The sequence below is a fragment of the Schistocerca americana genome, chromosome X (genome assembly GCF_021461395.2).
Source record: "Schistocerca americana isolate TAMUIC-IGC-003095 chromosome X, iqSchAmer2.1, whole genome shotgun sequence".
Taxonomy (NCBI): domain Eukaryota; kingdom Metazoa; phylum Arthropoda; class Insecta; order Orthoptera; family Acrididae; genus Schistocerca; species Schistocerca americana.
Genome location: NC_060130.1, coordinates 762,511,517 through 762,524,016, shown reverse-complemented (window position 1 = coordinate 762,524,016; position 12,500 = coordinate 762,511,517). Strand labels below are relative to the sequence as shown.

The 12,500-nt window shown below is 41.7% G+C and overlaps 1 protein-coding gene across 1 annotated transcript in view; it reads left to right on the top strand.

Moving 5' to 3' along the window:
* The window catches only part of LOC124554679 (E3 ubiquitin-protein ligase HUWE1), a 350,828-nt gene that overhangs the window by 212,592 nt on the left and 125,736 nt on the right, over positions 1-12,500 (top strand). Inside the window, exon 37 of the mRNA XM_047128297.1 lies at positions 9,777-9,933. Within this exon, the coding sequence (XP_046984253.1) occupies positions 9,777-9,933 (157 nt within the window). The remainder of the gene's footprint in view (positions 1-9,776; positions 9,934-12,500) is intronic.

The window sequence follows — 12,500 nt, the reverse complement described above, 5'->3', positions numbered from 1 at the left end:
TCTCTATGCCATTGCAGTATCCATACCTCCTACTAAAACCAATGGATTGAATGTGGGTTACCGGTTTTGACTGTTCTGGAGAGAGGATCCTCTACATATTCATAATGTAGTTACATGTGTACCTCTTAAATCAATTTATTTTAGAAATTCCTTTTCATTCTTTTGGAATTCAAAGACAAGGATCAGATAAATGGAAATCAGGAAAAATTTATTTCTAAGCTGATGAATTTTAGAATCCATAACATTTGCTTACAAATCTTTAATATTATTATTATTTATGAAGTATGTAATTGTTGCTTATGAATCACTTGTAAACTGGAAGATGAGACATCCAGGCTGAGAGATACATGTTGTTATAGTTGTCAGTGTGACTCCTGAATGACTTCAGTGGTGTGGTTTTGGTGTCAAGGGCTGTAATGAAACAAAAAGACACTTCTGAAATATATGGGTCAGTTGTTGGCACAATAATGTATTCTACAGCTCAGAGAATGAAATTAATGCTTCTTGTGTATGACTGAGAAATTTCTGAACTTTTCAGTGTAGTAATTATTATTTCATTGTTTTACAATCCAGATTTTGCTATTTGGCCATTTTCAAGTTCAAAAACTGAGTCACAAAAGCAAGAAACAGGGCAACCATGAAAAAGAAATGTATAAATACCATGATTCGTTGCCTGATTTATATGTCAAAAAGGTAAAGAATCATGGTATTTATACACTATTTTTCATGGTTGCTTCTTTAATTTATACTTCTATTGTTTGTTCCATTTGTTTTGTACTTGAAAATGACCTGTCAAAATCTGAACTGTATAACAATAAAATAAAAATTTCTAGTCATATGGTGGCACCATCATTCAAAACATTTACCATGACTGTGGCTCCAGCCAAAATAGAAACTTTCAGTGTGTGTTGCTGCTACGTTTGTCCTGAAAGTTGTATTTCAGCACCCATTTCGTATATGCCTAATGGTACTTCATAGACATAAATAACTAGATTAACTATGTACGCTCATCGTAATGCCACAAGTCACATTGCTAACTTTACATCTGCAATCTACTAGCAAAATAAAGCCATGGTAGCCAATTGTCTCCATATAAAATCTACCTAAAAGATGAAATTATTTGTCCTACTCAGACTTCAACTTGGATCATCTTGCTGAGCAAGGGGGCACATTGGTATAATACTGTACTGAAATTCAAGAGGATGTCAGTTAAAATCCCCATCCGATCATACAGATTTAGTGGTTTTTGTTTCCGTAAATTCTTTAAGGATACTGTCAGTTTTCTGTGGTAATGAAACTGAGCTCTAGCTCCAGCTCTAATGACCGCATCATTGACGGGATGTTAAACCTAATCTTCTTTCCTTTGTTTTTGAATTGTCTTTCCTTTGGTATGTTCTGCATTGCCAACTGAGTCATTCAAGCACTTAAATAACCGAACTTGGGAATAGGCTGCAAACCAAATGGAATTCATGCAACAGTGAAACCCCATGTTAACAAAGCTGCTTTTAACGAATATTGTCATGTAAAAGAAGGTGTAATTAGATGAGTCACGAACACTAACTTCACTTAACGAAGGTTTATTCAGCACTGGCACATACAAGTGTGCAGAGCAAACTGCCTCCAGCCAGAACATGCACAGTATATATACAGCTACAGAACATTCCAGTACAGTGCTTCTTGATATTTGTGGATACTTCTAGAATGTACTCAAAGTGAATATAGAAATGAAAATTTTAAAGTTCAGGTGAGTTTTGAGCTGACGACCCTCCATGCAACAGTCAAGTAGAACTTCTTTCGCCACTACACTCTTAGACACATTTCCACTTACTGCCTGTCGCTGGAGCTTCGAATTTACCCTGGATTGCAGGATCCTTATAGGGCTTAATTCGAAGGACGTGGACCATATCTCTGATTTTTCATAGTCTTGTGTCGGGGTCAAAATCTTCAACTTCATAAGTAACATCAGACAACTGTATTACAACCTTGTAAAATTTGGAGTAGTGCCTGAGGAGCATCTCAGAGAGACCAACCTTCCGAACAGAAGTGAAGATCCAGACGAGGTCACCAGGCTGGTAGACAACAGAGCGGTGGCCCGTGTCATACCTTTGGCGGTCGTTTTCTTGAGCCTGCAGCATGTAGTTGTCCACGTCGTCAGGATGTAACAGAAACACAGTGTCCATCGTCGTAGTCGCCTCACACCCATGCACCAGGAAAAATGGCGTAAATCCTGTGGTGTCTAGTTTGGTGGTGGTGTAGGCAAATGTCACGAAAGGTAGCACATCATCCCAGTTGCTCTGCTCAACATTGACGAACATTGACAGCATGTCAGCCAAGGTCTTATTAAGGCATTCAGTAAGCCCGTTAGTCTGCGGATGGTAGCCAGTCGTCATGTGATGAGTAGTGTTGCACCAATGGTTTATCTCTGTCACAAGATTCAATTGAAAAACATTCCATCGATGCGTAAGTAATGACCTTGGGGCATCATGTTTTAATACAATGTCTTCCATGATGAATTTGGCCTCCTCAGATGCTTCGGCTGTTTTCACAACTTTTGTAATGGCATAGCATGTCAGATGATCAGTGCAAACAATAATCCATCTATTGCCACTAGCAGATGTTGGAAATTGTCCAAGGAGGTCAATCCCAACACGCTGGAAAGGTGTTTCGGCTGGTGGAATTGGTATGAGTCAGCCAGGTGGTTTCTGAGGAACTGCCTTTCTCCTCTGGCACTCTCTACAGTGCAACACATAGTGACGGACACTCCTAAATAAACCTGGCCAGAAAAATCTCTTACAGATCCTATCATATGTCTTAATAAATCCTAAATGTACGGCCTCAGGTGTCGTGGAATTTCTGTAGAACATCTAATTCCATATGTTTAGGAATCACTGATAGCCACCTCTTTCCAAACAGATCAAAGCTTTTCTTGCGAAGTAATCCATTAACTACCTTAAATTGTCCTTTCACATCCTCTGACTGATTTAAGGCAAGCAAAATTTGAGATACCTTGGCATCATCCTTCTGCTCAGCAGAGAGATCCTGGAGTGCAGCGAGACAGTCACTATCTTCATCATAGTCTTGATGGTCTTGCACAGGGTTTCTTGAGAGACAGTCAGCATCCTTGTGTTTTCTTCCACTTTTGTACACTATGGTAATGTCACACACTTGAAGATGTAGTGCCGACCTGGCAAGTCGTCCTGTTGGATCCTTAAGATCTGTCAACCAACAAAGTGAATGATGGTCTGTAACAACTGTGAATGGCCTTCCATAGAGAGACTATCAAAATTTGCACATGGCCCACATCACAGCAAAACATTCGCTTTCTGTAGTTGAGTAGTTTCTTTGGGCTTTTGTAAGTGTCCTAGAAGCATAGGCTGTAACCTTCTCTTTTTCCATCCAAAATTTGCACCAGAACAGCACCGATCCCATACCCACTGGCATCTGTGTGTAGTTCTGTTGGTGCTGTCTCATCGTACAGACAAAGTACAGGGTCAGTTATCAGAGCTTTTCACAGCACATTGAAAGAATCTTGTTGAGCACTACCCCAGATAAATTTAGCATCGGCTTTTAACAACTCTTGAAGAGGTCTGACTTTGATACAAAAGTCTTTGACAAAATGACAGTAATAAGAGCATAATCTGAGGAAGCTTCTCATCTCTAATACTTCTAGGAATAGGAGATTCTGTTATAGATCTCACCTTTTTCTGGGTCTGGCCGCACACCTTCGTTTAACACAAGGTGTCAAAGTATTTAGATTTCTTTTGCTCCAAAGAGAGACTTTCTTGGATTAAGTTTCAGTCTGCCTTGTTGGAGACACTGGAGAACGGCCCTCCGTCTTTTTAAGTGTTCATCAAATGTCTCTGAGAAAACTATAATGTCATATAAATAACAGACACACATCGTCCACTTCAGGTGACATAGACGATTATCCACCATCCGTTCAAAAGTTGCTGGTGCGTTACACAAACCAAACGGCATTACCTTAAACTCATACAGGCCCTCAGGGGGTGATGAATGCAGTTTTCTCATGATCAGCCTCATCTACTTCGATTTGCCAGTATCCCAAATACATGTGCATGGTTGAGAAAAACTTAGCCCCTTTCAGAGAATCTAGTGTATCGTCAATTCATGAAAGGGGGTAAATGTCCTTTTTAGCTACCTTATTAAGCTTCCTGTAATCAACACAAAAGCGCCAACTGCCATCCTTCTTCCTGACAAGAGCCACTGGTGATGACCATTGGCTCTGCTAAGGCTGAATGATGTCATTCTTCATCATTTTCTCTACCTCGTCGTAGATTATTCGACGTTCCATTGATGAGACATGGTATGCTCTTGAGCTTATTGGTTGATGGTCTCCAGTGCTAATCTGGTGCTTCACCATCGATTTGTCTAATTTGCTCTTCACCTGTGAGCTGAAGCATTCAGAGAACTCTTGAAGAATGGCATTGTAGCTTCTTCTGTTGTTCCTTAGTGAGATATGGTGGTAGTTGAGCTAGAAGATCTTGTTTCGTAGTGGTAGTGCCAATTTCACCACAGACTCAGCATGGGAGGTTTCTATGACACTCAGCTGTTCGGCAATTAATGCCTCGGCATTTGCTATGCACACGCATCTTGGAAGGATCTGCGGTTCTCGGCAACGGTTAACTATCTACAATTCACCACATCTGTTCTTAAATGAGACTAAAGAGCCAGGGATGACCAAGTTATTCTTCAGTGGTATGCTTCTCTTACATTCCACTAAAAGATCCATGGGTTGATCCATGGCATGACACATGACAGTTACCTTTCTAGCACTGACTGCAGGAATGATCACTTCTTCCAGCACACACAGTCTCCACAAGGATGCGCATCTTCCTGTCCACAATATCTCGTCTCATCTAGCATAATCTTTGAGAGACCACAATCTACAATTGCCTGTGAAGCCAAGTCCCATTCAAGAATGACATCACAACTACACTCTTCTAAGACGATGAAATATAAGGGCTAGGTATGGCCACTTACACCCACACGAATGGTACATCTTCCTGAAGGTTTTACATATTTCCCGTTAGCCACCTTCAGCAGAGATGTTTTGTTGTCGACGAATATGGTTTTCTACAAATGGTGACAGTACTTCTCCGAAATGACTGAATGTGATGCTCCAGAGTCCACAAGAGCTTGGGCTGGTCAGCCATTCATGAGGATATTGATGTAGTTTCCTATCATTTTTGTAGTGATCGATGGTAGAGGATTTTGCTCTTTGGCAGCCTCACCTCCAAGGAAGGTCACACTCTTTAGTTTTCCAGACTGCAGCAGCTAGGTGATGAGCTGGAGCTTCTAAATGGTGATGGAGACCTTGATCGGCATGTTGGGGAGCGTCCTCTCCAGTGGCTAGCTTGCAGGGACCTTGACCTATGTCGTCCTGCATCCACATCTTCTTGTTCATCTTTGTCGTCCCAGAGTTGGCGTCAGCTAAGGTCGGTCTTCTGTCTTCTGGCGTGGGTGTCGTCAAATATCTGCTGCCTTTCTCAACAATAGCACAGCACATGTCCCGGTCGTCCACAGTGGAAGCCTACTGGCTGGTTTTCCTGAGACCTCCAGACGTCAGTCTTCCTAGGTGCCCAATCAGGTTCCTCATGCGGTATTGTAGGAACATAACTCCACCTGGGTCTTGACTTTTTCACCCATTTAAAGGGAAATGAAGGACAAGAGATTGGGTTCAATATATGTTCTACTTCCTCCCTTATGATCTCTTGAAGCATCTCGGTTTTTTGCTCCACGTGCAATCAAAGTGCGTTGTGAACTTCCTCTTTCACTATCTGATGAAGAACACTTGTGAGATCAGTTGCTTCCTTGATCATAGACATCAATATGACATTTGGAAGCCGTTCAAACTTTTTGTGTGTAATTTTCTTTCGATGCGTTTTCTCTATATGCTGACACCATTTTATGTACTAGTCTGCTGTCGAAACCCCCTTCCAGAGTAGGAGGGGTTGATACATGTCCTTGGCAACACCCTCCATGAGATGTGCAACCTTATCTTCCTCCTTCATTCTAGGATCCACTATTTTACACAACTCCAAGACAAATGTAGGATGCTTTAGTTTCTCCTGGATGCTGTGCCCTGCAGTTTATCTTCAGCCTTGCCCTTCTGTCGTTGTGTGTCACCAAAATACTTACACAGTTCCACCTGGAATACTTTCCAACTTGTGAACTGCTCCTCGTTGTTCTCATACCATTGCTTGGCAGTGCCCTCCAAGTGAAAAAATATGGTAGCCAAACACACGGTGTCATCCCATTTGTTAAATTTGGCTATACGCTCATATATCTTCAGCCACTTGTTTGGATCTTGGCCATCGACACCAGAGAACCCGGAAGGATATCTCATGTGGTGGCACACAGTTGCTGTCATTGTAACATCCTCCTCTTCTTCTGTCTTCAATAGATTGTGATCTGTTGAATATGGCTCGGTCTCGGGATTCTCACCATGTAAACGACGGTTCTGTCGTGGCTTGATGGGAGCCACTGTGTCGTCAGTAATGTGTCCTATCACAAGATCCACTGCCTAGTGTCTCCACCAGAATAATGTCTTGCAGAAGAAAGGATAATTAAATGATGACTAACTGAAAACCTCAGCTGCCGACAGGTGTTGTTGATATACCTCGATGTGGACAGCTGAAAATGTGTGCCCCCACCGGGACTCGAACCCGGGATCTCCTGCTTACATGGGAGATGCTCTATCCATCTGAGCCACTGAGGACACAGATGAATAGCATGACTGCAGGGACTTATCCCTTGCACGCTTCCCTTGAGACTCATATTCCCAACTGCCCACAATTCTACCTGTGTAATGTACCTTATAGACATTTGCCCATTCACTCGTTACTCGCGCACCCTTTGGCGATTCTCGTAAGAGTTTGGGCAACCTGTGCACATTCGCACAGATGAAGGTCAATGGCTGGGTACCCTTCAACTATATATATGAAGACAGTAACTGTTCTCGAAAGAACAGATGCTGTAGATGATCGTGCAGCTTTTCTCTGGAATAAATGATGACTAACTGAAACCCTCAGCTGCTGACAGGTGTTGTTGATATACCTCGATGTGGACAGCTGAAAATGTGTGCCCAGACTGGGACTCGACCCCGGTACATTACATAGGTAGAATTGTGGACAGTTGGGAATGCGAGTATCACGGGAAGTGTGCAAGGGGTAAGTCCCTGCAGTCGCACTATTCATCTATGTCCTCGGTGGCTCAGATGCATAGAGCGTCTGCCATGTAAGCAGGAGATCCTGGGTTCGAGTCCCGGTTGGGGCACACATTTTCAGCTGTCCACATCGAGGTATATCAACACCACCTGTCGGCAGCTGAGGGTTTCAGTTAGTCATCATTTATTCCAGAGAAAAGCTGCACGGTCATCTACAGCATCTGTTCTTTTGAGAACAGTTACTGTCTTCATATATAAAGTGTAATTAGATGAATGACTAACACTAACTTCACTTCACGAAGGTTTATGCAGCACTTGCACATACAAGAGCGCAGAGCGAACTGCCTCCGGCCAGAACACATACAGTGTATATACCGGGTGATCAAAAAGTCAATATAAATTTGAAAACTGAATGAATCACGGAATAATGTAGATAGATAGGTACAAATTGACACACACGCTTGGAATGACATGGGGTTTTATTAGAACAAAAAAAAATACAAAAGTTCACAAAATGTCCGACAGATGGCGCTTCATCTGATCAGAATAGCAATAATTAGCATAACAAAGTAAGACAAATCAAAGATGATGTTCTTTACAGGAAATGCTCAGTATGTCCACCATCATTCTTCAACAATAGCTGTAGTCGAAGAATAATGTTGTGAACAGCACTGTAAATCATATGCGGGGTTAGGGTGAGGCATTGACATCGGATGTTGTCTTTCAGCATCCCTAGAGATGTCGGTCGATCACAATACACTTGTGACTTCAGGTAACCCCAAAGCCAATAATCGCGCGGACTGAGGTCCGAGGACCTGGGAGGCCAAGCATGACGAAAGTGGCGGCTGAGCACATGATCATCGCCAAACAATGCGTGTAATAGATCTTTCACGCGTCTAGCAATATGTTTGGTTCTAATAAAACCCCATGTCATTCCAAGCATGTGTGTCAATTTTTACCTCTCTATCTACATTATACTGTGGTTTATTAAGTTTTCAAATTTATACTGACTTTTTGGTCACCTGGTACATCTACAGAACATTCCAGTACAATGCTTCTTGACATATTTGGATACTTCTAGATTGTACTCGAACTGAATATAGAAATTAAAATTTTACAGTTGAGGTGAGTTTCGAATTCACAACCCTCCATGCCACAGTCTTAGTATCATAACCCCTGCACCATGGTGACTGTGCTACTTCTTCTCCAACAATATTTCCATTGCTCCCAGTGAAATTGTCATAATCACAATGTGACAAATTTTTGGTTTCAGTGAACCTTACTTGAAGAAAGTCTGCTTTTAAAGAATTTAATGTTAATCACTTATATAATGGAAATCTAGTTATGACAAAATTCTAAATGTTTTTGATTGAGTTTTGTTTCATTCCTGGCAGAAAATTTCAGTAATTCACAATGAACTCTAATTTCTGCTACATCAGTCATATTTTTTGGCTGATAATTTTAAACAAGTGACAATTCCTGCTCGTAGGCCAAGTAAACTGACATCATAGAAAATGAATACACTTGGTCTTAGTGTCCAAATGTATTGTGTTGTGGTGTTTATCAAAATAGTGAACAGGTGGAAATTTGTTAAGGTATAAAGTGCAAGAAATTGTCCTGAACTAAGAGATGGAAGACTCCAGCACATTGATGCTGGCTGATCTGAGGGGGGAAAAAATCATTTGTATGGGGGGGGGGAGAGAGAGAGAGAGAGAGAGAGAGAGAATGATGGCCCTGCTGTGTGTTTATAATGATAACAGTGAAAAGTTGACATCATTATTAATGGACAAATTTTCAACTCTTAGTGCCACGATGACTGCTGAAATTCGTTCAAAGATGGTTCAGAGTTTATATGCTGAGATGGGTGCAGCAGGAAGAAAGATAATTCTCTTATAATTGGCAGATGTGTTCCATATCCAATGGTAATGTCATTCCTCAGGAACGTTGATGTGTCTCTTGCTTCCGCGCCACCTGCAGCTTTTAGACCTGGAAAAAATTTAGCCAGTAATGCAGTTCCTTTCTGTGACAGAAATGAAATAAGGAGAATGAATATTTTAGATTCTATGCACATGTTTGGCGCTGCGTAGAATGCTGTAGCCCAATAGCCTAGACTGCGTTAAATTACGAGGTCTGTGGGTAAGTATCTAGATGAGTTAGTTCTGACAAATTGTGGGTCACTTCATTCGCATGGTGAAGGTAAATCCCTTGTTAAGGAAAACCTAGATTTAAGAAAAATATATTTCGATCCTCAGAGATTCATTAAAAAGGGGTTTTATGGTATTAAGTGAGGTTTGCTGTGATTTTGCTGGATCACTTCAGACGAAATCTAGCACAAATTCATCCCATTTCTTTTCTGACAAACTTAATACACCATATTTGATGCCCTTACAAATGCAAAATTATGAAACACTAGGGAAAGTGATACATTCGTGTATCTGTATTCTGCACTTGCACATTCATAGGAGTTAGGGCACTGATAATTGAAAGTATATTAATTATTGCATTAACTCCTTTGTTAAAGTATTTGTCATGGTTTTTTTGCCTTGTGGTCCATACCGTGTAACACACATTTCCTTTACTTATTTTTCAGGTGATATTCCTGCAAGTCATCCTTTAGTTATGGCACGCCGTAATTTAGCTGCAAGTACTTTATCAACATCTCGAACACACAGAGCTATGAGGCAGCGGCACTATCAGTACTTGCAAATGAACTCAAGAAGTCAGAACAATGCAGTCATCTTGCAGAGGTAATGGGATTTTACTATGATTATGTTGTTGCGGTATACACTCAAGAGCCAAAGAAACTGGTATGTCTGCCTAACATCATGTAGGTGCCCCATAAACACTTAGAAGTGCTGCAGCATGACGTGGCATGGACTTGACTAATGTCTGAAGTAGTCCTGGAGGAAATTACTCCATGAATCCTACAGGACTGTCCATAAATCCATAAGAGTATGAGGAGTGGAGATCTCTTCTAGCAGCACGCTGCAAGGCATCCCAGATATGCTCAACAAAATTCATGTCTGGGGAGTTTGGTGATCAGCGGAAATGTTTAAACTCAGAAGAGTGTTATGTGTGGGGTGTTGCATTGTCCCACTGGAATTGTCTAAGTCTGTCAGAATGCCCAATGGATGCAAGTGATCAGACAGGATGCTAAAGTATGTGTCACCTGCCAGTCATATCTATATGTATCAGGGGTCCCGTATCACTCCAGCTGCACACGCCCCACACCATTACAGAGCCTCCACTAGCTTGAACTGTCCCCTGCTGACATGCAGGGTCCATGGATTCGTGAGGTTACCTCCATAACCGTACATGTCCCCCTGCTCAAGACAACTTGAAACGAGACTCATCTGACCAGGAAATGGCCGGCCGATGTGGCTGAGCAGTTCTAGGCGCTTCAGTCTGGAACCGCGCAACTGCTAAGGTCACAAGTTCGAATCCTGCCTCTGTCATGGATGTGTGTGACGTCCTTAGGTTAGTTAGGTTTAAGTAGTTCTAAGTCTAGGGGACTGATGACCTCACATGTTGAGTCCCAAAGTGCTCAGAGCCATTTGAACCATTTTTTTTACCAGGAAACATGTTTCCAGTCATAAACAGTCCAATGTCAAGTGTTCATGGGGCCAGGTGCGGTGTAAAGCTTTATGTTGTGCAGTCATAAAGGGTACACAAATGGGCCTTTGGCTCCGAAAGCCCATATTGATGATATCTTGTTGAATGGTTTGCATGCGGACACTTGTTGATGGCCCAGCACTGAAATCTGCAGCAATTTGCGGAAGGGTTGCACTTCTTTGACACTGAACGATTCTCTTCAGTCATCGTCAGTCTCGTTCTTGCAGGATCTTTTTCTGGCTGCAGTGATTCGGAGATTTGATGTTTTACTGGATTCCTGACATTCATGGTACACTTGTGAAATGGTTGTATGGGAACATCCTCACTTTGTCGCTACCTCGGAGATGCTGTGCCCAATCACTCATGCGATGACTGTAACACTATGTTCAGTGTCACTTAAATCTTGATAACCCGCCATTGTAGCAGCAGTAACCAATCACGCCTGACACTTTTTGTCATATATAGGCATTGTCGACCGCAGCACTGTATTCTGCCTGTTTACTTATCTCTGTATTTGAATACACATGCCTATATTAGTTTCTTTGGCACTTCAGTGTAGTTATTATGTAGTTACTGTAGTTTTACAGGTGTAATACTGAAATAGGTGTGCCTGTATATAAAATGGCGGTTACCATGTGGACCTAAATGTTGTATTTATTGCCACTCTAACAGCAATTTTAAAAATGGTAGGTTTGTAAGCCAATATTTCATCATGTGCTAAGTAACTGCAAGACATTAAAATGTAAATGTCATACAAAAAATAGTAAATTAAGGTAAAGGTAAAGTGTTTGCCAAATTGGAGGTCGGTGAACGCCACAGTGCTTTACTAGCTGTGGCCCTTTCGGAGGTGGTATGGCACCACTTTCCTCCAGCCTGTGGACTGACCTACCCTGCCAGTTATAGGGTGATCGATAGTTTAATGTGGATTCTAGACCATGGAAAAAGATGACAATTTTTCGTTAATAAATTTTGCCAAAGGTTAAAGAAGTGAAAAAGTGACTGATAAAAATCCTGGGACCAGGGAAAAAGCCAAAGACCTTTGGATCCATAGTCACATGATCAGACCCAGAAGACCACCCACAGCTAAAGGCCCCACTTCCCTTCCCTTCCCTGTTGTCTACTGCCAATCATCTTCTATACAAATCTGCAGCAAGTCCTCATGGATTGAGCTACCCACTTTTCCTTTGGCTGCCTAGAGCTGCTCTTCTGCAGGGTGTAAAATCTTCAGATTTGTCAATCTATGCAAGCTGTTTGTTTCTCATCATAACTGCAATACCCCTTTGGACTATTGTAGATCTCATCCAGCTGACAATTGTGCCAGCTCCTCCGTTTCCCAGTGATCTCATTTTGTCCAGGACCATAGATCTTCCTAAGACTTTGGGCTTAAAAACAAGTAAGATTGATTTCCCACGTGGATTCTAACTTTGATCTTTGTTTCACATGATATGTTCTCTATAAAAAGTCATCCTCAGATATTTAAAATCATAACACTGTTGTTGGATTAGGTTCAGACTGCCAGTGATTGGAGTTGGTCTCTTGAATAGGCTAGAATCTTGCTCATCACCACATACTCTGTCTTTAATACATTCACCAAGAAACCTCTCAATGATGTTGCCCATCTGCATCAGTTTTTTCTTAGACCTGGACAACAGCGACACATTTTCGGTATACGCGAGATGAGTGATTTTCTCATTTTTGGCCT